Below are 26,421 nucleotides of genomic sequence, written 5' to 3'. Positions count from 1 at the left end.
CTGGGGCAGATCTCCAGGGGAACAGCAGAAACGGGGTCGCCATCCAGGTGGAGGAGTGAGGAGGAGCCAGGGGCAGCGGTTCTGGGGTCTTGGAAATGACATGAGTGACACATGCAGACAGGAAGATGGTTGTTTTCTTTTTTTTTTCTTTTTCGTGAGATCAGCCCTGTGCTAACATCTGCCAATCCTCCTCTTTTTTTTTTTTTGCTGAGGAAGACTGGCCGTGGGCTAACATCCGTGCCCATCTTCCTCCACTTTATATGGGACGCCGCCACAGCATGGCCTGCCAAGCAGTGCATCGGTGCGCGCCCGGGATCCGGACTGGCGAACCCCGGGCTGCCGCAGCGGAGCGCACACACTTAACCACTTGCGCGGCTGGGCCGGCCAGAGAAGATGGTTGTTTTCAAGGAGGGACAGAGGGCCGTGAGGGACTGAGACTTCTTGGCCCAGCCTGTAGAACACAAAACCCCCAAGGCCAGGGCGAGTCCCCTCCGTCAGACCACTGGCTTTCAGCCCATTTGTTAAACAGGCATTTATTAAGCACCTACTGTATGCCAGACGCTGTTCTGAGCCTAGGGATGCAGCAGTAAGGAAAGGCCCTGCTCCCGCAGAGCGTAGCCCCATGGGCATGTCCTGAGGTCTGACCACCCCCTAGCCCATCCAGGCCCTTTGCGCCCCTGCAATCCAATGAGGGTACGACCCCATTTCATCCTCACGGCAACCTTCTGAGTGTAGGGCCTATCATTAAGTCCCTTTTGTAGGTGGGGAAGGTGAGGAACAGAGAGACTAAGTGACTTGTCCAAGGTCATGCCGTTGGCCAGCGGAGGAGCCAGGCCTTGAACCCTGGCCGGCGGCCCTGGAGCCTGCATTCTTCACCGCTTTGCCGTGGCGACTCCCGCCTGGTGGATGGGGGCCTGCTTCCATCAGCCCAGCAGTTCCCATTGCACGGTGCAGGGTACCAGAAAGGCCTCGTTGTCTTTTAGAGGAGTTGCAGTTTTAAAAATTCCTATACAAATAAAAAAGGACAAATACCTATCACATTATGAATTGTGATGACATGTAACTTAATGCCAGAATCGGGGCAGAATCTGGCCAACTCTAGGTAGGAAGAAGGTTTTGCCTCCTGAAGTGGAAAGAGACTGCCTAAGAAGGCAGGAGGTCCCCCGCCCCCCTGCACCCCTGGGTCAAGGGCAGCCTCAGCCAGGGAGCCCAGGGACCGTCGCTTGGGAGCAGGGTGTGGCCTTCAGAATTGCTCCAGCCTCTAGAACTGTTCTCTCTGGGGCCCTTCAGAGACCACAGACCCAGAGCAAAGGGGCAGGCTGGGCAGAGGAGAGGGACGGTAGGGATGGGGGTGGGAGGGCAAAGGTCACCGGCAGACGGAGGTCACTGGCAGGGATGGACAGTGTCTCGGGAGTCCAGGCCCGCAGGTTCAGGCTGCAGACAGGGCAGAAGGACAAGCCCTGACGCAGGCCTAGGGCGGCCTGGCACACAGCAGCCGCTCAGTAAATGTTCCTGAGGAAGAGAAGGAGCAGTGGTGGGGAAGGAGGACTTGGCAGGCTCCTCACTTAACCCATGGAGGAGTCAGGATCCCGGGAGCAGCCAGCCTGGCTGGGGCCAAGGTTGTGCCTATCAGAGCAAGGTCGCACCCCACCCCCCGTCCCACCCCAGGGCTATGCGCTCTTCCAGGCGCCTCATTTCCTGGGGATGTGGTCACTGGCCCTGGTGAACCCGAAGGCCAAGTGGTTATCGAGGAATTGGTCCACGCTCCTGGGCCGGCAGATAAGGGGCACGTGTTGGTGTCGCAATGAGCTGCGTGTGGCAATCGCTCACCCAGCCTCACCAGAAGGATGTTAGATGGCAGGGGATTTCTGAGGGCAGGCTTATGATGCTGCCTGAGGAGGCCTGAGAGAGCCAGAGCTCGTCTCTCTGGGCTTGATGAACCTGCAGAAACCAGGCTCATTGTCCCTTCAAGACCAAGATTTTCCAAAGTCATTTCCAGCTGTAGAAGGTGCAGCCAGAACCGGTGGAATTACATTTGGAGTTGTCCATTGCAGAGGGCTCTGATTGACCACTCAGAGGGTTTGCCCCGTTGACCCTCTTGCTGCTCTTGTCTGAGCAGGCTGAAAGGTGCCCCCCACACTCCGCCCGTCCTTGGCAAGCAGGCCACCGGGGGGTCCACCCTGCCCTCTGGCCGGCGAGCATTGGCTCTTTCCCAGCCTGCCTGTGCCACTTCATTGGATTACGACATTTATTGGGTGACTGTAGGTGCCAAGTACTGTTCTAGGAGCAAGGAGATAGAACAGAGGAAAACTTGTCTGTGAAGCTCTAGAGGGGAGATAAACAAGATAAATAAGGAAATGTACAGTATATCTGATGGTGATGAATACCACGGAAAAAGTAAAACAGAGAGATAATAGAGGAGTCCTGGGAGTGATGTGCAGTTTTGAGTACAGTGGCATCAAAGGCCTTGAGTAGAGGTCCAGTAAGACCCAGAGGGGCTGAGAGACTGAGCTTGGGGGCTCAGGGGAGAGGGACAGCAGAGAGGCCAAGGCAGAGAGGAGAGGGCTGGGGATGGGGAGTGAAGTCCGAGAGCTGAGAGGTTGAACAGAGGAGGGACTCAGTCCGATGGCGTTGGAGAGCGGCCGTGGCGGCTGTGCTGAGCAGACTGCAGAGGGGCAAGGGCAGCACAGGGAGCCCAGTGAGGAGGCCCCCGCACTGGGGAGAGGTGGCAGGGCCCTGGCTCGGGGTCAGAGCATCTGAGGTGAGAAGCAGGCGGGTTCTGGGCATATATTATGCCGGGCCTGGTGAACCCTACGGCACAGTCGTTATTGAATCTGGTCAGCATCTGATTTTGGAGGTAGAGCCAGCAGGATGTGCTGTCAGATCCAGGGTGACTCCAGGGTTTTCGGCTTGAGTATCTGGAAGGATAGAGTTGTTAAATGAGGTGGGAAGGACTGGGAGAAGAGTTTGGACCACCTGTGCCTGGGGGATTGAGGCAGCAGAGGGGAGAACAGAGGAGCATGCCGGGAAATGTTCATTTCCAGCCAGGGTCACCCACCTTGTGACAGGTCCCACTGGATGTCATTTAGAATTTTTATAAATGGACCGTTGCTATGCTTGGGGAAAAGCAGCGTAAAATCATTAAGAACTTTTCTTGTGAAGTTTGGCATTTGCTCCAGGACGTTTATGGAAGGCATTAATCCAGGCCCGAGGGTGGCAGCACCTGAGAGGTTGAACTGATTTAATCATGGGGCGGGCTGACAGTTGGGGGCACCAGCCACCCTTCATGACGATGGTCCTGGGCTGTGTCACCCGCAGACACCTGAGGGACCAGCTGCGTTGGTCATCTCCTGGCCGGATCCCTCTCACCTCGGGAGTCTTCTTTGCAGAGAGCCCCCAGGAGGCTAAAACCGATGGCCTGGGCCCTCTCATAGACCCAGCTGCTCTGGAAGGGTCGCTGGGCATTCCAGCCAGCCCACACAGGGGCAGCCTGCCCATGCCCCCCACCCCACTGCCCTTGTGCACAGCGGGGAGAAAGCCTTTGTGTGGACCCGCATTTGCCTGAGGTTTGGCCTCTCCAGGAGAGGATTTGCGGGGTCTGGTGCTGCTCCCCAGTCTTGGCAGAAGTCGTGGCCACCAACAGCTGGGACCCCTTGGTGCTCAGCCCAGGGGATATGGGGGCTGGGAGGTGCAGGACCAGGCACTGCCGGGGCACGCAGGAGGTGCATGTGAGACGTGCCAGGTTTTGAGATCCCCAGCCGTGTCACGCTTTTCCGTCCTCGGGCTGTGACTCGTCTGGAGCAGCCCCTCAAACCTCCCCTCCAAGTCCCCTCCAAGAGCAGCCACTTTGGCATTGCCAGGGAGGACTGTGCCACGGGCCTGTCCTGGAGCACAGGTCCCTCTTTGCTGGAAAGGAGGGGTACTGCTTGTTTCCTACATTCCTGTAGAAGAACGGGGAGGGCCCACTCCTCTGTCCTGGGGTTGCCCTTAGTTGAGGCTCCACAGTTCTGCTCCGAGGAGAGCAGCCAGCGCGGGGGAACATCTTCCTCCAGGACAGCTGCCCTGCAGGGCCAGGCTGTTGGTGCAGGCAGGACCCTGCTGCCCCCACCTCCGTGCCCCAGGGGCGACTCCAGTTCTGGCCTGGCTGGCTGGATGGTGGAAGAGCTTACCGTCAGGCAAGGCTGGGGCACAGCAGGCCCTGGCCAGGACTGGGGAGCAGCACCAGACCCTGCAAACCCTCTCCGGGGGGGCCAGACCTCACGCAGAGGTCTTGGCCTGGCATGTCATAGGCGAAAGGGCCAGTGGGCCCCTTTGAGCCGCCTCTTCTCCTGATGCTCTGCAGTCTCCATTTTCTGGCAACCACAAAGTCTGGCCCAAGAGAGGGAGCAGCCCAGCCGTGTTGGTCAGGGCTCTGATCTGGGGCAGCATCCTAAGATGGGCGTTGTTTCTCCTGCTGCCTGGGCACAGCGTGGGCCCTGGGAGAGCTAGGGTGCAGTGCACCTGCCTGTGGGACAGTTCTCCAGACCCAGGGAGCAGAGGCGTCTGTTCATTCTGTGCCCAGCTGAGTGTGCCAGAAACCCAGTGCCCCGGGGGCTGCCCTCTGAGGGCCCTCCCTGGTTCCCAGACACTCCCTGAAGTCTTGTTGGTTGGTGACATCCTTGGAGCTTGTGCCTGGGCAGTGGGCCAGCCGGTGGGACATGGAGGGTTATTTCTAGCCATCCAGGATGATGACCCATTGCTTTAAAGTTCTTTTCTCTTCGTATTTCATGGTCAGGCCCTTCACTACATTGTTCTTCCTGCATTATTTTTCTCTGCCCTTTCGTCGGCTCTGCTGTGATGTGGTTGTTGTTGGGCAGAGCCTGGGTATCAGACCCCGTGTGTTATCGAGGGTTTGGAACCCAGCTCTCCCAGCAGTGAGGTTACGCTACAGGAAGTGGCGAGGACCAACGAGAAAACAGGCCCCTCTCCGCACGGTCTGCGCACCTCCGGGAATCACTGTCCAAGTTGCTTCTGGTACCAGCACCCCTTCAGGTTCCCGCCTCCTGTTGCCGCCTGCTTCCCTGTCGTGGGTTGGATTTATTCCGATGGGCTCTGTGCACTTAGCAGTTGAGAAAGATATTTGTCATTTTGCTATATAACATCAAACACACCATGACCTAAACAATTGTGACAAGAGAGAGTTCAACCACAGTCTAAAATTTCCCCATTATTTATGACGCTTAGAGGTCCGGTGCCTGCAGTATCTCCTTAATCCAGTCTCGATCTAGAGCCCTGTCTCCCGGGCCTGCCCGTGTGTCTCTAATGGCTGTTAATAACAGCTCCTCCGGGCGCCCTGTTTGCTGATGGAAAATCCATCTGAAGCTTTTGCATCTCGTGTGGCTGTTAAGAATTGACGTTTCTATATTGATGTAACTGGTTCCTGCCAAATACTTGGGGACAAATAAAAGTGGCTGAACTTGGAGACAAGCAGAGAACCATTTGTTCGTGGAATTGCTGGCCAATTGATGTTATACTTAAACAAGCTATCATTTAAAAGAATCTTGCAAGGAAAAAAAGGGACTGTCTTGAGAAGTTACTGTTCAGAGTGACTATGCTGGGAATGGGTGACACAGCCGTTCTGAGAGTCGGAGTCGAGAGGGATCCCATCTCCAGCCCCCCGGGCGACATCCTTGGAGAGCCCCAGCCTGCTTCGCTTTCCCTGTCAGCTCCGGCTGCCCGCTCAGGCCTTGCTGCTGCTCTGCTCACATGCCCTGCCTTGCTCTGCCTCTGGATTTCCGGCTTGCTCTGCCCTCTGCTGCAGATGCCCTCCTCCAGGAAATCTTCCTGTGAGTCCCATCCCTTTGGCTGTGCTCTCCCAGCACACGGCTTCTGGCTCGTCCGACTTCACCCTGTCACAGTTAATCAGGTGAGATGTGTCTCTGTGGAACGAGAACCTGGGTCTGCCTTGCTTGTCCTGTGATCACAGCACTTCACAACGGGCACATAGTAGGTGTGCAATGGGGTTGCCGATGGACCTTATGGATGAGCCCCAGGAGAGCTGGTGTGATGGATCCCTCCTGACGGCTTCTCTTCCTGGGCCCCCCTGGGACTGAGGGGTGGAGGTGGGTGGGTGCTCCCAGGAACACTGGCCCAGTTCTGGCCTATTGCCTGCGGAGTAATTACTTTAGACCAGCAACAAGTGTGGAAGATCGAGGAGGCAATATCGATTTTCCCATAAAAGTGCATTTTGTAGTAAGTGAGAGAACCTTCCTGGCAATACCTCACCCATCTTTGCTGACAGGCCCTGTGCCCCTATGGGAAGAGTGGAGAGGGTATCTTGGGTGACTTAATTGGTGGCGGCCATTGAGCCTCCCTGGTGGGCACTCGGCTGCTGGCCCACAGCGGGGGCAGGTGTCTCCTCAGCCTTGGGAGGACTGGAGCCCTCGGCTGTGCCCCACTCGGTCAGGCAGGAGCTCCCTGTCCTGGGCCAGTGGGAAACACTGAAGAAGGCTCATGCTAGCCTCTAGGTGAGGCTCTGGGGAGCCCCCCCCAGGAAGGCTGCGCACCCGAGCCCCTCCCCTTGCCTGCTCCTCTCGGCCAGAAGCAGCACCTGAAACCAGGCTGGGGGCCAAGAAGTCAGGGAGCTCTGGGCCAGTTAAACCTCAGGCTTTTCCTCTCCTCTCCCAGCTCCAACTTGCCTTTCTTCCTCCTCACTGCTTCTGGAGCAGCCTCTTCCTGTGCACCTGCCCCTCCTCCGAGGTTGTTGAGGGAATACAGGGACGTAAAACCTGCGGACACGGAGGGCCGCTGTCTTCATTCTGCTGCACCACTATATTTATAAGGGACTTGAGCGTCTGTGGATTTTGGTATCCGACGGGGTTCCTGGAACCAGTTCCCCCGGATACTGAACGGTGACTGTGTTTAGTGTCGGGCACTAGGCAGGCAGAGGACCTGCCAAGAGCCTGGAAGGGACACTGATGTGCAAACCAGCCTCAGACTAGACTAGGACAAACACTTCAGTGGGGGCTGGTGTAGGAGGCCAGGCAGGGGACACCATGGGAACAAGGTGTGAGGGGCCCAAGGCAGTCCTCTGCCTGCAGCCCTTGGAGGCTCTGACCCCCAGGGTGCTGCTGTGAGAGAGAGTGGAGGGTCAGAGGATCAGGTCATAGGATGTGACAGCATCCAGTCCAAGTACGCTCCTCGTTCCCATTTCACAGGTGAGGGAACTGAGGCCAGAGAGGCATACTCAGCATACCACCTGGGCAAGCCCTGCCTGGGACTGAACAAGGGGATGGGTTCTGGGGGGCCTTTGTCCCCCTGTCAGACCTGGGCCCCAATGGTTCTTTGTTCTGTGCTGTGCCCAGGTGAGGGCTTGGTGCCCCCACATCCTGACCACCTGTCCACTCAGAGGGGCCTCGGCAGCTGGAAGTGACAGAGAGGTGACCTGGTGAGTCACCCGCCCTGGGCCTTGGAGCCTCAGCTTGGCTTCCAGATCCTGTTTTTCATCACATTAATTGCATTTATTATTCATAAACTTCTAAAACTGGCTTTTGGGGCCTTAATTTTCCAAGCCCCCGGGGCTGTCACAGCTGAGGCTCCTCTGTGTCGGGCTGGCTAGGGCTCCCCTGTGGCTTTGCTTCAGGATTAGATGCTGGCTCAGCCAACGGCCGTTTGAGTTTGGAAATGAAAACAAAGGATACCCCGCTTGGTTGCTTTCCAGCAGCCTCGGGAGGCGGGGCCTTGTCTCTCCTCTGCCCGGAAGAGCTGAGTGGACTGGGGAGCTGTGGCCTCCACCGCCCGCACTTGGCCACCCCCAGTGCCTGGGGCTCTCCGCTGCCTTCTTTGTCCGACCTCGCCCCTCAGCATCTGGTCTTTCCCGTCCCTCGTGCTGCAGCGGGCCTGTGCCCTGGGGTTCCTTTCCTGTGGAAGCTGGTGTCTGTCTCGGCTCCTTCACCCCAGGCTATCCTCAAGTGCCCGTAACTGTCCCGTGTTTGCGTGGCCCCCAACTGCCCCGTCTCAGTCCTTCACTCAAGCGGGGAGAGCAGGCCTGAGGAGGCCGGAGGAGGGCTGGACCTCCTCCTCTCTGCCTGGCTCCTTCGTGACCCTGTTCCTGAGGCCCAGCAACCACTCAAAGGGCGTGACCCTTCTCAGCTGCTTCTGGACGCCCCTAGCCGGCAGCTTGCTCCCCTCGTTGAAGGGATGTGTGTTTTTCACTCCCCTGCCTCGTCCCTGATCAGGGTTCCATTTCTGCGGAGGTCTCTACTTGTAGAAGGACAGTCATCTCCGGGGGGTGTCAGAGCCCACCTACAGCTCTCCATTTCTCAGAAACACGTGTTCCCGCCCTTGGGCCCAAGGAAGGCCCAGTGGGCTGTCGTCCCACAGGAGAGGTCTGACTTTAGGAGAAGGCTGTTTCTGCCTGCTCTGCTGGTGGTGGCTGAGGGAGGCCGGAGGCCCAGGCGCCTCCCAGGCCTGGTGAGGAGCTCTGAGGCCTCACGCTCGGGTTCAAGCCTCTCTTTGTAAAGGGATGTGCTTGAAAGGTTCTTCCTGCCAGAGAAAAAATAACAAACATAAAAAACAGGTGCTGGAACGGTCACTGGGAGATGACTGGCAGCGTCCTCCAAAGCTGAGCGTTAATTCCACTCTGCACACAGCAGACACACCAGAGACCCGTGCGAGAACGTGCTGTGCATGGACTGGGGTACTCTAAACTGAGGGGACCAAGGCCCACCCATGGAGATGGATAAGCTGTGGTGTGTTCACATGACGGGTACCGTCGAGCAGGGAGAACCAGCAGATCATTGCTGCACAGAGAGTGCTGGCGGATGGCTCTCATGGGGGCAGTGTCGAGCGAAAGAGGCCCACCCAAGAGGACGCGCTCAGTCCTTGTGCTTATGTGAAGTTCTCCAACAGCAAAACTTTGTGATGGAGGAGCAGAGCGCAGGGGAAGGGCGGTGATGGCACCTACTGGGGAACTGGAAATGTTCTGGATCTTGATCTAGGACGTATGCTTGTGAGAGTTTATCAATCTGGACGCCTAAGATGTGTGCCTGTTACTGTATGTATGTTACATTCCAATAAATAGGTGTACCAAAAACCAACCAAACAAACAAACAAACCCTCTGAAACAGGGCTGCTGCCGCGACAGTCTGGGCAGAAGGGCTGCTGCCTGTCTCTTGTCCTGAGTGGTCCTCGTACCTTCCAAATTTATAGGCCTCAGGAGCTGCTGGCTGACGTGGTAAGTGGCCACGTGTGTGCTTTCAGAATTATTCTGTTGGCCGGTCAAAGAAAGAAAATGAAACTTAAATGCAATTTAGGGAAGTACCGCCCAGGCTGTCTGTTAAGGCCAGGACCTGAATATTGAGTCGATTAGAAGCAATTATAAAAGGGACAGCATTTCTTAATGTTTCTCATTTGACAGGAAGGTTTTTAAATATGGGGCATTAGTTAATAAAAAGTCCCCAGAAGCCTATTGTAATATATTACCTAATTCCTAACAGTAGGTAGCCAATGAAATAGGTAAAAAGGAAATGTAAAATTAATATATAGTTATTATTAAAATTGCCTTATAAATTAGTTAAGGCCCCTGGAGGTACAAAGTGGGCCTCATTATTCTAAGACAGTCTCAAGGGCCTTGGTGTGCCCTGCGTGTGTGTGGAGTGGGAACGCCCCCTTAGCAGGGAGGGCCGAGCTCTGGCTTCTAGTTTAAGGATAAACACCTGCTCTTGCTGAAAGAGGCAGGAACTGGCAGCCAGACTACAGAAATTGCATGAAGAAACCTCTTCGTAGTTACTGAATTTTCTGGGGAGGCTGGCACTTGGGCACATCATCAAGCTTGTTCTGTGCCCGAGGCGAGGAAGGCCAGGAAAGATGGCCCAATTGACGTGGGCTGGAATTGGTTGGGGGCCACATGCAAGTGTTTGCGTAGCTCCTAGGACCCCAGGGACCACTGGTTGTCCCAGAACTGGCGGGGTAGAAACAATTCCCTTAAAGTGTTTTCCCCCCAAACACCCCATTGGAGGCAGAGGGGGTTGGCCTGTCGCCACGTGCCCAGCCACAGCTACAGGCTGGGACAGCTGAGGGGACCGAGGTGCCTCTGGAACACGTGTGCATGTGACTTGTGCAGTGTCAGGGCCACATCTCCAGGCGGCACGTGCAGGGAGCCCCAACTTCCCACCTTTGCTGTGCAGCAGTGCCTTTCCCTGGGGGATTTAGAAGCTGTGAATGGAAATCCATTCAGATCCGAGCTGTTTGCGGAATCCCAGTTTTCTGCCCAGGGGCGTTTGGGGCATGTCAAGTTTTATGCATTCTAGGTAATTTGCCCCGAACTTGCCAGATCTGTTCACAGTGGCAGGCTAGCTTCCACGGAACAGCACAGTCCCCTAGGCAGAGAAGCTTCCTTCTGCTCCGAGGGGAGATAGAAAGCTAGAGTTTTCCCAGCGACAGCACCAGAGGCAAATTCAGCCCTTTGGAGCTGCACATTCTGCCCATCTCTTGCCCCCTCCACTGTGGCGGGATCCCAAGCTGTCCGTCTCTCCCTGGGGCGTGGGTGGTCCCCGGAGGGCAGTGCATGGCATAGGCAGCCAGAGGAAGCAGGCGGAGCTGTTTTCTGGGCTCTGACATCCCCCACTCACACTGCAGGAGGGAGACCTCCTCGGGCAGAGAGAGGTTTTGCCACCAAGTCTGATTCCAGAGAAGAAAGATAAGTGGGCTTTTGAAGCATTGCTGAGCAGACGTTCTTGTGGCCTGGATTCTTCACATCCCATACCAAAGGGCCTTGCCTGCAGAGTTTGTTTCTGAATTGTGGTCCCTCAAGCCAGGCTGAAGGTTTCTCAAGGTGTCCCTATGGGTGGCAGGCAGTGTGCACTCACGACCCCTTGTGGCAGCTTCGTGGAGTCATCCTGGATCGTGGCTGTGGGGTTGTGTCCACAGCCCCTGGTGTGGGCCAGTGGGGCCAGGCTGGGGCCGGGGGAGCTGGTCTTTAACAGGTAGGCTTCATTTCTCCCAAAAATATTTTCCAAATGAAAACAGCTTTCTCTGGTAAAAAGATATTACATATGCCGGTAGGAAAGTCAGTCGGTACAGAGCATTATAAACAAGATATGAAAAACCCTGTGATGCAGAGGTTCCCTCACCCCATTGCTTTAGCAGACGTGCTTCTGGATCTCTCCAGGGGCACAGACAGACTTTGGTCTGTGGAGTTCATTCCTCCTCCTGTGCAAAGTGGAAATCTCCTCCCGTTAGTGATCCGGGGCACGCTGCTCCTGTGGGCTCCGCCGGAGCCCGCTCAACCCGTCCTCCAGGGACAGCTGGTGGTCTCCGACTTTCCAGTAGGAACAGTACTGTGACAGTCAACCTTATCTCTCCACCTCTCACTGTGTAGCTGGTGAATCTCTTTGGGATCAATTCCTACAAATGGTATTGCCGGGGGAAGTGTTGGGGCTCAGAGCCGCCTGCCCTGCAGGAGTCGTTCTCCTTGCAGCTGGGGACGGCGGTAATTCCGGGGAGCACAGACCGCATGCTTCTGGGGCATTTTCTCAATCCCATGAGGTGGGGATGACATCCTCTCCACTTTATAGGACACAGAGCCAGGAGGGCTGTAAGGAGCTGGCCCAAGATCCCACAGCCGACAGATGGGTCTTGGGGGAGCCAGGTGACCTCTCTCCAGAAACTGCTGTCAGCCACCGAGTGGACACACACACACACACACACACACACGTGAGTGCCTGTGCGCCCACTTGGGCCTCAAAGTTAATTGTATTGTTTTTGTTTTTTTTTGTAAGGAAGACCAGCCCTCAGCTAACATCCAATGCCAATCCTCCTCATTTTGCTGAGGAAGACTGGCCCTGGGCTAACATCCATGCCCATCTTCCTCTACTTTATATGGGACACCGCCACAGCATGGCTTGACAAGCGGTGTATTGGTGTGCGCCCAGGATCCAAACCTGTGAACCCCAGGCCGCCGCAGCGGAGCGCACACACTTAACCGCTGCGCCACTGGGCCTACCCCTGTATTGTTTTTATTATTATTAACCTTTGCCAACCTGATAAGGGAAAAGTAACATCCGCCTTTATTTGCACTTCTTGGATCACTGGCGAGGTTAAACTTCTCTCGCATGTGTTTCTCTGGCATTTTTGTTTTGTGGCTTTTCTGTCCTTGGCCCCATTTGCTCTTGGGACACTTGTGGCTTACTCACTGATCGACGGAGCACTTTATAATAGGCTCTTCCTGTCACTGTTCTGTTTGTCAAAATATTTTTCCCAATTTAATACACAAAAATTTTAAATATAGTCAGGTTGATCCTTTCCTGTATAGTGTATGCCTTTTGCACAAATTACGTAGGCTTTTTCTGCTACCTTAGTACAATTCACCTGTTTGCAGATGTTTTCTCTATCGTTATGATTTTCTTTTAAAAAATATTTTCTGTGTAATTCTGAAATATTTCAACACTGGTATGTATAGTAAAATGTATCCATCTATCCATGTGGTTTTATTTTTTGTATGTAACTCTTTCATCTATCTAAAATGCATTTAAGAGTAATGAGTAAGCAAGATTTCTGGCTTTTTTGCCCCCATGAAATGGCTAGTCAACCCACTGTCTTTGGAATAATGTCTTTGCCCCACTGACTTAAAATTCCACCTTTACCGTATTCCAAATTCCCGTGTGTGTTATCAGCATAGGATAGCCTTTGCTGCAGTAACAGCAAAAACCCAAATCTCAGTGTTCATTCAGCATAGTGGAAGTTTATTTTTCGCTCATGTTGCAGTCTGGAGCAGGCCCCATAGCTCTCCTCCAACAGTGTCAGGGCTGCTTCCATTGCCCGCCTCTGTCCCCTTTGAGAGAGGAGGGAAAGCACAGAGGACTCACGTCCACCCTTAAAAGCCTTGCCTGGAAGCTGCGCACGTCACTTCCGCTCTTGCTCCCATTGGTGAGTCAGTCACGTGGTTCCAGGAGAAACATGCCCAGAAAGGAAGTGGAGTGGTGAGCCCGCAGCCAGGTCTGCACCCAGGGCTTCTCCTAGAAGGATGGGGTTAAGGCTGTGTGCATGTGTGCGTGCATGTGTGTGTATACGCATGCATGTGTGCGTGTTCTGTTGTGATCATTAGACCTGTTCAGGCTGACCATCCTGCCATTGTTACCCTTTCCTCAGATGTTACTGAGGACCTACTGTGTGCTCATCACTGTGCCCAGCCTTGGTACAGGGTCACTTGGGCCTGCCTCCAGGAGTTCCCTTGGAAAGTGGTGGGGACAAAGGGCAAGTGCTGTGGCACAGCCATGTGCAGGAGTAAAAGCCATGGGGGGCGGGGGGGTGTGAGAGAGAGGAGGAGGGTGCTCACCTGTGAAGGGCTCTTGATGGTGAGAGGAGGGAGAGGCAGCTCAGAACCCCCTCCAGCCACCACCTCCTGGGTGGGCAGGTAGGCTGTGAGGGGACCTGGTTAAAGGCTAGCAGGGCAGCCAGGGGGACTTGGGGGGAGCAATGAGGAGGGGCTGCAGTAACCCTGGAGAGAGGGGGCCTGACGGGGTGCTGGCAGTGGGTGGGCTTGGGATGGTGTTGGGGATGGAGCCTGGAAGGGAGAGCTCAGGCACTGGGCAGTATGTGGCTCCCTGCGGTGGCCAGCGTGGCAGGTGGGAAGCACACCTTCATAGTGCCCCCTCTTCTGCATCCTCCAGGCTCTCATCACGTTTTGTGAGCCCTCTGAGTTTGGGCGGGTGATTCGGTTGCTTGTGCAGGTCGCTCTGGTGAGATGCTCGGCAGTGCGTGCAGGGAGGAGAGTGGAGAGGTCAAGGGCCTTCTCTGCCTCGGGGCTGGACAGGAGAAGAGGAGACCCTGCCCCTCCTCACCTAACCGGCACTTCCACCTTGGAGCATGACTCTCACAGGCTAGGAGCCAGGAGCGTGCTTCCCGACCAGGCAGTGCACCGTAGTCAGATCGCCGTCTGCCAGGACGAGGGCAGGGTTCCTACAGGTCCCTTTGCTGCTCTGCAGCTCTCTGCAGTGGGGTTTCACACTTGGAGGAGTTCCTGCTAGCTGTCTGCTGGCTTAGGTTAGCAGTGTTAGTACCATGAAGGAAGAATATGTAGGGCCAGCCCGGTGGCTTAGCGGTTAAGTGCACACACTCCACTGCTGGCGGCCCGGGTTTGGATCCCGGGCGCGCACCGATGCACCGCCTCTCTGGCCATGCTGATGCCACGTCCCACATACAGCAACTGGAAGGATGTGCAGCTATGACATACAACTATGTACTGGGGCTTTGGGGGAAAAAAAACGAAGGAGGATTGGCAATAGACGTTAGCTCAGAGCCGGTCTTCCTCAGCAAAAAGAGGAAGATTAGCACGAATGTTAGCTCAGGGCTGATCTTCCTCACAAAAAAAAAAAAAAAGAAAGAAAGAATATGTAACTTTGCATCAATAGGCAAAGAATAATTAAAAGCATGAATTCTTCTAATTATTGGCTTAATATAATGTGTATTTAAAAACAAGACATCTGTTAAGGCTTTCTTTTGAATCTATCCAGAAACCAAGAGAGGGTAGCATTTTAATTAAAAATGGATTATTTCAAAAACCACTTAATCACCCAGTCATCATAGGAGTTAGACTTTGTTAATTAGCCATTGATAAATAGGTTTAAGTTACCAAAAATTTTAATTCATGGGTGTTGGAGGAGTATTTTTAGGAACCTGCCCTGCATCTCTGGGCTGTTGGTAGGAGAATGGTTCAGGGCCCATGAGTTAGTTCTTCAATCGCCTCTCCCATCCTCTGTGGACCCAGAGTGGACATCCGGCAGCAGGCTGGGGGCAGAGGGGTAGCACCTGCAGCTGTCCCACCTCTCGGGTGCTGAGGCCGTGGAAGGTGGCATCGCTCCCTGAGTGTGTCCTCACCGTGCTGAACTTCGGCTGAGGCCCACTGCTGAGTGCGCGCGGGAGCGCAGATGCTGCCTCCACGTGCTGCAGGCCAAGCCCCTGCCCCGTGGCTCCCCCACCCCAGCCCCATACTTGGAGAGCGTCCCCGCCAGCAGCGCCTCCTTTTTTCAGGGCTGATCTTTCTATAGGGGCAGCGTGAGTGCAACCCCCGTTTATCATCTTAAGTGGATAAAGACTTTCAGAGTGATAAATAGCACTCCTGTGGTTCCTTCAGCCGAGTGTGACTAAAAACGTTTAGAGTCGTGAGCGGCGATGGGAAGGCTCATTAGAAGAGGGGTCTTCGGCAGCTCGCACTAAACAGCCGATATGCTGCACGCCGGGTGGAAAGGGCCGTTTCCACCAAGGGCCTGCCCGCCTTGGCCCTCCTGGACCGTGGCTGGGCCTCCCTCCACAGCCGGTTTGGCTTCGATCTGGGCTTTGTGGCTCCTGGGCACTTGGGAGAACCTTCTCAAAGAGGAGGCATCGTCGTGTCATGGGTACCTGGGGTAGTGCTCACCTGGTGGCCGGGAATCCTGGCTACAGTGACACAGCTTCCCTGGGTCCCTCCAGCCTAGAGATGGCCCCAGCCTCCTGCTGCACACTGACCGCCCCGGTGACCAGTTCCCTGTATCCAGTCCTGTGCCTAGAATAGCTAGAGGGGATTGTGTGTGCGCTGGGCCTGGCCGGGACAGTGCCTGCTGCTTCTCCCGTCTCCCCTTCAGAGCCTTGAGTGGAGGACCATTTAGGGAGACTGTGGACACGAGACCCAGGAGATGAAGCAGAGTCATCTGGGGCCCCACTTCACGCAGTCCACCGATCAAGAAAAGGAGGGCCATAGGGCCGATGGGGAGAAAGGCCACTGTAGAAAGGCATTGATCTAAAATGGTGCTTTGCAGAGAAAGTTATATCCGAAACGACACATTTGTGAAATACTTTAAGATTGTAAGGCTGAGAAAAGAATCTGATGTTTGGAAATAAAGTAGCGCTGGGCTCTGTAGAAACAAAACAAAATACCCTGGAGGGATTCAGAAGGCAAAGCCCTTTTGTTCTCTAGAAGAGTTGCGTGGGGTGTCTGGGGGTCCTGTCCTGACTGCTGCAGGTGGGACCCGGGGCCCTCGTCTCCTGCAGGGTTGTTATGAGGAAGCACCCTGTTTGGTGGTGGACTCTGGGTTGTGTTTCTTCCACTGGGGGTGGGAGAGGAGTCTGTGGAGTGGGGAGAGTTGTGGCTGGTAGTGCCTCCAAGGACACCCCGGGTGGGGTGGGGGCCACCGGGCACCCACGGTGCTGTACGACGGTGGTCCTGCGTGGGCACCCGAGAGAGACGGTCATTGCCTTGAGCAGGCTCTGTCTATGCCCTGACCTCATGATGAGCTATTAAATGAAGGAAGCGGAAACATTGCCCAGCAGAGCCCCAGCCAAGGTTCTGGGCAGAAGGAAAGCTCTTACTCGCCTGCACTTCGTAGCAGAGCCGAGTGTCGTGGTAAGAGCTTGGCATCTGCTTGTGTAAGTCCCTCAGTGGCCAAGTTTGCTGGAGGTGGCTTTGTTCCCCAGATGCTAAGGCCAGAGGGGCCAGTTTGGCCTTTGTCCACAGAGTTGACACCGGCCCAGTATCCGAGGCTGCTGGCCTGGGGACAGGGGCGGGTGGGGGCACAGACAGGAATCTGGGTGCTGTTTGAGCCCATCTCACCAGCTGTTTTCCAAAGACCAGCAGTTGCCATCTGGGGACAGAGAGCTTCCAGCCCAGTGTGCTCCCACCCAGAACTCACACAGCCTTTTCCTCAGAGAAGCCTCAGAGCAGAATCTCCCAGCCTCTGTCGTTCACCTGCCAGGCTCAAGTCTGCCAAAGCCTGTCCCACCGGGAGTGCTGTTTGCTTAATAATTTCTTGACTTGTTTTCTTTCAATTTATTTTAAAAGAAAGCTTTATATTCCTGTCATGAGCAAAACCCAGTATAATTTGCCATAAATGGGAGGTAACACTTTAAAATAAATGCCTAGTACATAAAACACATTGCTCGGTGTACCCCATAATGTCATCTCGTGGACCGTTACCATGCTTTGGGAAATGCTAGCTCAAAGAAAAATGTCGTCATCGGCTCCCTGTAGACCAGCTTCCCTCCCCAGCACCTTCCACAAGGGAAGGTAGCTTCTGGGTCGTGTTGGACAAGGATTGTCTCCCTCCACCTGTTCCTGGTCTTGCAGTTTGAGCCTCCCTGGATGATTCCTAGGGTGGCCTGGTGTATTTTTAAAGGGGGAATTTTCAGTTTGGGGCCAAAAAAGTTGTGACTGCTGACATCATCAAGGACTAGTGAGATTGGTCAGACGTGAGCAGGCGTTGATCCCAGATGAAGGCAGAGCACAGCTGGCAAATTTTGCCTGTGTTTACACAGCTCTTCCGGGGCCTTCCAAAGCTGGGCCTTCTCACTTGCTCTCGAGAATGTCAGCCCCACTGGGGCCTGGATTCACAGATCTAGAAGTTTCCACCTGAGCCATATGCTGCAGGCTCCAGGTTTTATCGTCCTGTGTGTTGTCACCACCCGGGCACCAGTCATGTCTTGCCCTCGTCTCCAGCTCCTGCCCCAGGTGTCTTGTGCTTCTTTTGGGCATACAGCAAAGAAGGTGCTAGAGGGGTCAGAACAGGCCAGCTGCTTGCTCCATAGCTGAAGGTCAAAACCACTAGCTAGTGTCCTTCATATGTAAACCCCTTATGGATCAATAAGAAAATGGTGAACATCCATTCTCTAAAAAAGAGACAGTCTATTCAGAAAGGAAGAAATGTAAGAAAATAAGCTTATAAGCATGTTCAAACTTGCCAGTTAATCAATGAAACAATGAAATACTTTTTTGATTTGCTACCAGGTTCGCAGTCTAGTGGGCAAACAGGCCCCGTGGTGTACTGCTTAGAACCCTGAAAATCCTTCTGAGCTTTCTGGGGTCCGTTGGACAGAACATGCCCTGAGACTCAAAAATGTGCATTATGTCAGTAATCCTAGGAATTTAGCCCAAAGACAGGAAAAAGGCATATGGCCTTGGGTGTCCATCGTAACACGGAGGTGGAAGCAACCTAGATATCAAACAGCGGGAAACTGGTTAAGTAAATTATAGGCCGTGGTGCTGCCCACGCCACCATGTACTTATTCAGTCACTCAACAGAAATGCACTGAAAACCTCTTGTGTGCCAGGCACTACTCTAGGCTCTGGAGATCCTACATTGAGCAAAGGAGATAAAACCCCAGCCTGATGGGAAACGAGAGAAGATGGATGGGTGGATGGAGGGACGGAGGGGTGGATGGAGGGACGGATGGATAGATGGATGGATGGAGAATATGTCGATGGTGGTGAGGGCTAAAGAGGAGGGAGTACTCTGTACGCAGGGGGCTCAGGACAGACATCCCTGAGAAGGAGACACTGGAGGAGAGACCTGAAGGAGGAAGAGCAAGCTGTGGGCTTCTGGGACAGACACTCCAGGCAGAGAGAACGGGGCTCGTCTGGTGGCCCTGAGAGGGGAGCTTGCCTGGCGGTGCCCGGCGTAGGAAGGAGACAGACTGAGAAGATGAGCGGAGATGGGGGATGAGAGGGAGGCAGGCTGCTCACGGGAAGCCAGGGTTGGTTTGAGCAGAGGAGTCCTGTGATCTGACTTAAGTTTAAAAGGACCTGTCTGTGGAGTACACGCTGTGGGGGACAAGGGCTGAAGCAGGGGGCCAGCTAGACCACTGTCACCATCGACCAGGCAAGAGAAGATGGTGCTCCCAGGGCCTAGCAGTGTTAGTGGGGAGAGGTTGTCAGATCCTGGACATAGTGACAGCACTAAAAATAAAAATAGTATAGACATGTATCTGTTGACAGGGAGAAACGTTCTTGCTTTAGCAAGACCCTTCTCTGGGACCTCCCGGCCCTCGTCCAGGACTGGGTGGGGCCGTTTGTCCTCGTGAACCCTTTTCAGCGCAGTTGGGCCCTGTGCACAGGTATGAAGTGGAAGAAATTATAAGTCAATGAATACATTGATGCGAGTACCTGGAAAGACTGGCCTTATCGGCTAAAGCTGAACCTGCACAAAATCCTGTGATACAGCGTCTCCACTCCTGCTGTACGCTCGACGGAGATGCGTGCACACGTGCCCCAAAAGACCGTCCAAGAACGTCCACGGCGGCGCTGTTCCTGACGCTACAATCTGGAAACAACCGGGCTGTTCACCAAGAGAAGAATGGACAGTCCTCACAGTCCACTCCCCCAGTGGAGCGTGGTGGGGCTTCACCAGTGTGATGCGGGGCAGTGGAGGGGGCCAGATTCAAGGAGCTCACATTGTTTGATTCCACTTACATAAAGTCCGAAAGTAGGCAAAACTAACCTGGGGTGTGGGAGTTAGGCTGCCCGCAGGAGGGAGACTGTGCTGGGTGCTCAGGGGCGCTTGAGGAGTCCTTAGGATTTCCGTCCTTTTCTGTGTGTATGTCAGACTTCAGTCAAAAGATGACTTAAAAAAAAAAAGCTTACAGTTAATTATTATTTTTAAGAATCTGTGTTTATGCATAAAAAATGCCTGGAAGAATGTTCAACAAAATATTTGATAGAGGTTATCTCTGGGGGATAACCTAGATTATGCGTGATTTTTTTTTCTTTGTGTAGAGAATTCCTAAAATCTCTTTCATTTGTGTGTATATCTTACATGTATATTACTTAAGTTTATTAGCAGTCTGATGCGGCCAGGGCTTTGACAGCTAAAGAAATATGGTGCTTTATCAGTAACTATACCGAGGAACTCAGAAACTCAGCCTAATCAAGCGTGTCAGGAATAAAGGGGAATATTTGTTAATTGCATGTTATGTTATGTCCTTGGTTATGCTTAATACAAGATAGGCAATTTAGCATTCCCAATTATCCAATTAAAATGCTAATTACCTCGTACCTTGATAAGGCCTCTCTTGGGGAGCGCGTGAGTGGCTTCGCTGGTGTTCCTCGCCGTCCTGCGTGACCACTGCCGGCTCTGCCGCCACCCTTGCCTTGGGTTGGTAGAGTCTCCCTTCCGCGGCCTCCGCATCCCCGGGGGCCTCTCCTAGAGCACCAGCTCCTGCTCTCCACCAGCCCGCCCAGGGCTGTCCCAGGACAGCTGGCTCTGACCTGGGGTTGGATGGGGCCATTTGTCCTGGCAGACTGGTTTTCAGCTCATTTTGGGCCCCGTGCACAGAAGCGAGGCCGCAGCCCTGGAAGCGGGGTGCAGCATCATCCACCAGCAGTATTTACGGAGCGCGAAGCCTTGCCCTGCTGGGACAGGTGCTGTTCCAGTCTCCCCACCACTGACAGACCTGAGGCTTTGGAGGCATCGGGGTCGGAAAGCCTGCGTGGACTCCAGGCTCCAGCATGGATTCCCCGGGGTCCCTGACCACAGCACAGCACTGCTCTGAGCTGTAGTTTGCTCACCTGCCCAGTAGGAGAACTCTTCACCCCTGCCAAGGATTCATGTAAAGACTGAAGCTGCGGTGGTGTTTACATCTATCCTTGGCAGGGGTGAAGAGTTTTTCTTGTTAGCCAGGCCTGTGGGAGGTCCTGGGTGGGAAGGCCTGGTTGTCCCCAGTCTGGACCAGACAGGATGGGGGCAGCGAGAGGGGGCGTGAGGAGACTCGGGGAGCACCAGGCAGAAGGAAGCGCTGATGGTGGAGACAGGCATTGTGGATGGTCTGTGTGTCCCTGGTGGTGCCGTGTTGGTGCAGGCTGTGCCGTGAAGCTGTGCTGTAAGCACTGGTTTTATTAATAATGCATTTTGGGGTTTAGTCCAAGGCTTTAAATCAGTCCCTTCTCGGGGACTGTGTGAATGCTACTTGCTCGTTTAAAACACGCTCGGAGCCTCAGTGGCTCCCTTGCTTGCTCTGTGTCTTTCCTCACCGGGAGGCCTGGGGAAGGAGAGGGACAGGGCAGCCCCCGGTTCACCACTGAGACCTGCTGCCCACCCCTCAGAAGGCCCACAGAGAACTCGGTTACAGGAGCTGGGGCTCTCCTGGGAATTTGCGCAGAGCCCTGGGCAGGTGATGGAGCCACCCGTGTGCAGCAGGGCTTGCGAGGGTAGGGTGGGGGCTCTCTTGCCAGGTGCGTCCTGGTGACCCCTGGTGACCCTGGAGAAACAGGTGGAGCAGCATCCAGCCCTCTCCTGGGAGTTCAGAGTCACTGGGTGTGCGCTTCGGCTTGCACGTGAAAGACGCCCTCCTCCTGCCTGCTCCGCTGGTGGAAACCCCTCCTCCGGGTGTGGCCCTGAGTCTCTAGCTGCTGCCTCCATTCGGGAAAGTGGGAAACCCTCCGCCCGGCCCCGAGGTGACTCACAAGGCTCCCCTCTGTAGGACTGCGTTTTTCTTACTATCAAGAATTTTCCTTTAGTAAGTAGGGAGAACTTCAAAAGGCATCTCACATTGATTACATAATTATGGTCATTTTTACGCAGAAAATAAAGTAGTAATTAATTAAGTAGAATGCATGTGAATTAAAAGTAACCTGGTGCTGCGACAGCTGCACAGAACACAGTCATTTGGCCCCAAACATCGCGAGACACTTTGCACTCCCTCTTCTTACACGCTGCCGAGGCCCTGGGACTCCCCGAGGAGGCGAGACTCCTGGGTCCGCCTGTGAGTGGGGCGGAGGCAGGGACCATGGGCCGAGACACCCTGTGCCGAGGGAAGCCCCATGTGTGCACGTTTGTTCTGGAGATGCTGCGTGTGTGTTGGCGTGCGTGTGGGGCTGGAGGACACCCATGGAGAACCTGGCCGCGCTGGAAATGCCGTGGATCTGCGTGGGTTCTGTTTGGTTTTAAAGGAGTAGCCAAGAGGCCTTTTGTCCAAGGCCGGCATCCTTTCCTGAGCCTGCAGAGAGGGGTCCCTGCTGTGTGCACTCCCTTCGAGGCCTCTGAACGACAGCAGTGGTGGTGGCTGACGTGTCTAGTGCGTCGTGCTCAGTGTGTGCCAAGCACCGTCCCATGCACTTCATATGTGTTAAGTCACTTAAGTGGCACAACAGCCCTGTGGGAGGTACTATTGTCATGCCATTTTATGGATGAGAAAACTGACGCAGAGGGAGGCCACAGAGCTGGCAAGTGGCAGGGCTGGGATTTGGCTTAGCCATCAGGGTTGAGTGGGGCCCGGGGCAAGGACTGCAGGACAGGGGCAGGGTGGGGAACCCACAGGCCCGAGGGAGTGGGAGGCAGTCATGAGGCACCTGCCCGAAGCTGCAGTAATGGGGTCTCTGGGCTGCTGCCCTGGCCGAAGAAGGCCCTGCGTTTAGCTCGGAACACCTCGGCCCTGCTCACCTTCATAATCATGTGTCCTAACTGCCCACTCTCCTACCTCTACTCAGCCTAGTGGCCTCCACTACCCTGTCCGTCTTCCCTTCCACGCTCTTGTTCCTGCCTCGGCCTCCTGGGCGTACATTGAGGCCCAGCCTGGCAGGGGGATGAGGTGGCCCATGCTGCCCACAGCCCTGCTGTGCTCCCTGGCTGGCCCCATCTGCCGGTGCTCACACTTGTGCTGATAGCTCGGCGACACTTGCTGCCCGGGGCAGCCCTTCTGCTATCTTGGGCAGCTAATGCATTTTGTAGGGCTGTGGCTATCTGCTCATCAGATGACAAACCTCAGAGGGCAGGAGCTGGGCCGTGTGCCCAGGAAGGCTCCATGAGCTGGGTTTTCGGGCCCTAGAGGAGGCCCAGCAGTGCTGTCCCTGGAGACGCGGTTCCTGCAGATCTGGGCCTCGGAATCTGCTGTTCCTGCCCCATTAGTCATCTCTAGGCACTGACAAATGGGCCAGCCCCTCTGTCGCTGCAGTAACTCCATCCACCTCGTTATTCACAGCACAGACTCTCCCAGGTTACTTAAACGTTCTCATTTACGCCTGGATACAAAGCATTTTCTTCCCCTGTCTTGCTTGGGAGAAATTTATAGGTGAGGGTGTTAGAGGAATGGCCGTGTGGGGGAGAGCTTCAGGGACCGCAGGGCGGCAGGGTGTCTGCAAGGCTGGTGGCAGGGATGGCCCTGCCCTTCCCTCTGCTCATCAGGAAGCCTCTCCTGTTACGAAGGGAGGCCATGTGCCTAGTCGGGGTGCTCCCCCCCAATCTTCCGTCCAGGCAAGCAGGAGGGAGCAGGGCATTTAGGGCCAGCAGGACCCCTGGCTGCACGTGGGAGTCACAGGACCTGAGAGCAGGCGGGGATGGTCTCTGGGGCCACCGACACTGCTGCCTGTCCTCCTGTCTGCTGTCCTCTCCTGGGTAGACGGTCACTTCTAGAAGTTTTGTTTTGGTTCTTCATAAAATCTGCCTGTTCTGTTTTCATACTGTACTTCTAGGTGTTAATGTCTCTATCTGAGGATTCTGTTATCAGAAGTCCTTAGGGGTCTCAGCCTGCTGCTTCCTGTGTCTGACAGCTCTTTGGACTATCTTTGACTGTGAGTTCATCTTCGATGCGTGTGGGGTGTGTATATACATCTGTATGTGTGTACATATATGTGTATATACGTGTGTACATATGTGCACATGTACACAGATCCCTGCTGGCCTGGGTTGAGGGTGTGGCCACCCAGTTTGGTTTGTGTCTGCTCCTGCTGGTCCTCCTGGTGTCACCAGTCAGGGAGAAGTTTTTTGTTAATTTCCTGGCTTGCGGGTTTGCAGACCATGCAGATAGTTCACAACCAAACCTGTTCCCTGTGGAGGACAGACCTGTGCTATGAATTCTGAGGAATGTTCTTTATTTTTTCCCAGAGCCCAGGCCAGCTTCCTGATTGCCCCCTTTGATGCTGGTGAATTTTCTTCAAGTTACCCTTCCATTGGGGGTGCGTCCCTGCCCAAGCCCCAGCTGTATGTGGACCAGGGCCTCAGGTCTAGTCCCCTACTTCTCGTGTGCCTGAGACCTCGTCACTGTCCCCACATGGCACTGAAAGCCGAGGCCTCCAGGTTCCCAAGACTGACAGCTCCCTCTTCTTTCTGGCCTCGCTTTCCCTCCCATCCTGTGAACTTGGCTCTCAGTCTTGGAGTGGGGAGGGTTTCCAGCTACATACTCTGCCATCGTCTCGTTGTGGCTCCAGAGGGGCTGGTGGGTAGCTTACAGCCAGATTTGGCTGCAGGCCGTGTCAGTCAGTGGTTAGGCCCCTCTGGGTAGGAGTCAGCTGCACCCTCCCCTGGCTCACTGTGCCCTATGTTCGTGAAGGTCTGGAGGGGTCTTTGTTAGGTGTCCTTCTGTTGCCACTTTGGTCTGTGAGCTGTCCCCTGGGAACCGGGTGGCTCTGCTGCTGCGGTCTGTCCTCGTGGGCTGAGCTGGCCAAGCTCTGACCCTCCGAGCTGTAGGGGATCCTCACGTCCAGCACGTGGCCCCAGTTTGGAACATTTCCTCCTCACCCCCGACCCCTTGAAAATCAGAGTATGTGGGACTAGCGTCTTCTGTGGTCCCTGAGCTGCTGCACTTGCGCCAGAACTTGGGTGCCTCTGTGTGTCCACAGCCCAGGTCTGAGGTCCCGGGAGAGGGGATCCCCTGAGGCATGTGAGCTGAAACCGGGGGCCCATCGTGTCCACCTGTTACTGCCACCAGAGCACCAGTTTGTCCTCACGTCATGTCAGAAAAGTTAATTTAGAACAAAATTAGATGCAGAAGTCCGGCCTGAGGAACTTCAACTCCTTCTAGGCTGGGGTGCGTCTCCAGTGGATGCCGCTTCCCCTCCTCTTTCCCCTCTCCCCTCTGCACGCGTGGTGTTGTCCCTGCGGCTGGCACAACCACCCTGGGCCGGGCCACAGTGTGCAGGTGACAGCAGAGTCAGCCGTTCTCTAGTTCAGTGCTGCTGTGAGCTGGGCCTTTTACTCTAAAGTCCTTTTTCCTTAGACGAAGCCAGGGCGTGCAGTGAAGGCGTTTCTCCTGAGTAGATTGACACTGCTGAGACTGGCTGAGGCGGGGAACCACCCACCCCAGTTCCTAGGCTGCTGTGGAAGGTTCTCATTTGTTCATCCATGCATGCAGGCGGCATGGCCGTCCCTCTGCCTGTCCTTTCTGAAGCTGGCCGTTCCCATATGCCTGCAGTCGTCTACCCTTCCCCTGCCCCAGCAGAGGCCTGCTGTCCCCATCACCTCTGCTGCTCCTTGAGGCCCGCTTCTGTCTGGGTCACACCGTATCTCTCAAGCTCAGGGAGCACTCGGCTCCTTGGCACGTCGGCGTCTTCCACTCACCGTGACTCGCCGTGTGGAGGGCGGTGGCAGGCCCAGTGTCTGGGTAGGGAGCAGAGGCCGTGCGGAGCCGCTGTCGGAGGCTGCCTGCTGCGCTTGGTGCAAGGGGGCTGTGGCACCCTCGGGCCGTGCCTTGGTCTTGCCGTCCGCGTGGCCTCTGGGACTGAGGTGGACGATGATGGCAGCTTCAGGTGCTCCTGCCGTGAATACGGGCGGCTGAGAGGGGAGTGCGTGGCTCTCCTCCCTCCCTTGCAGGTCTTGAAATACTTTATGTTGAGGAAATATTTCACTTGCAGATGCCTAATTATCCTGTGAGGTTTGTAAGGCAAGTCTGGAAGCCAAGTGAATATAGCAGAACCGTTCCTGCATAACAACAACTTAATACCCAATCATAACAATTATACATAATTTGTGTTTACAGTGCCTGGAAGATTAGACTCTTCCATGCAGACATTCTCTGAAACAGGCCGAGAACGTGCACGGTGGGATCGCCACTTAGCGTGCCCGTGGCAGCCTTGGTGTTCTGAGGACGGGGGCAGTGGCACAGCCCTGTGGTTGTTTCCACTGCCCTGGTGGCAGGTGGGCAGGGCGAGGGTCCACCTGCTCCAGCTGCAGCCCGTCGCCCCCGTCCTCCAGGCCAGTGCCCAGCAGCTTCTGCTCTCCCTTCACTGCGCTCCTCCTCGGGGTCAGGCCCAGAGCCCTGGGTGAGTCCAGCGTGGGGGCCGGGAGAGCTCTTATGTGCGTCCCTGGCTGTGTGTCCAGCCCCTCCTAGGGGGGTTGTGGCCACTGGACACAGGAATCACAGGGAGACACCCCTCCAGCCCTGCAGAAACTGTGGCCCCTGCCCCACCTTGTCTTCCCACAGGGCCAGGGCTGTCCTCCTGACGGGCCTGGGAGGCTAGGCAGTGCCACAGCATTGGAGGTGGCCCTGCTCCCTCTCCACACTGACCTCTGTGCTCCTGTGGCTGACCCTGGGCTCCAGGCTACAAGCTGCCCAGACCCATGTTGGGGAGCTACGTGGGAGCCTTCCCACATAGGGAAGGCCTTCCTGGGGACGCCACCGAGCAAGGCCTGGGCTGAGGATTTGCACTAGGGCTGGGGGCGTGCGGGCTCGGGTGACCCTCCCTGACGCGTCTCCTTCCCCTGCAGCCTCTTTGAGCACTACTGCTACTCCCGGGGTGGCATGCGCCACAGCTCCTACACCTGCATCTGCGGCAGGTAAGTGGGCATCCTGGGCCATGCCCGAATGATCGCGGCAGGAGGTTGGGGGAAGGTGACAGGGCCCCACTGTCCCCTGGCTTAGACGCAGCTGCTCACTCCCACACCCACGCTAGTGCCCTCCTGAGCCTGGAAGTCCATCTTCCCTCCTAAG

At 55.3% G+C, this 26,421-nt stretch overlaps 1 protein-coding gene across 5 annotated transcripts in view; it reads left to right on the top strand.

Annotated features, from left to right (window-relative positions):
* Positions 1 to 26,421, top strand: part of PEPD (peptidase D) — a 117,729-nt gene that overhangs the window by 66,619 nt on the left and 24,689 nt on the right. For 3 of the 5 annotated variants that reach the window (XR_009216675.1, XM_058529098.1, XM_058529097.1), the window contains exons 10-11: positions 23,601 to 23,717; positions 26,199 to 26,267. Coding sequence is in view for 4 of the 5 variants with exons in the window: in XM_058529098.1 (XP_058385081.1) it covers positions 23,601 to 23,717; positions 26,199 to 26,267 (186 nt within the window). In the remaining variant the exon portion in view is untranslated. The remainder of the gene's footprint in view (positions 1 to 23,600; positions 23,718 to 26,198; positions 26,268 to 26,421) is intronic. The other 2 variants (XM_058529101.1, XM_058529099.1) reach the window with 1 other exon arrangement.

Source organism: Diceros bicornis, chromosome 34 (genome assembly GCF_020826845.1).
Source record: "Diceros bicornis minor isolate mBicDic1 chromosome 34, mDicBic1.mat.cur, whole genome shotgun sequence".
Lineage (NCBI taxonomy): Eukaryota > Metazoa > Chordata > Mammalia > Perissodactyla > Rhinocerotidae > Diceros > Diceros bicornis.
The sequence above is the reverse complement of the archived record's forward strand: the minus strand, read 5'-3'. Positions and strand labels throughout refer to the sequence as shown.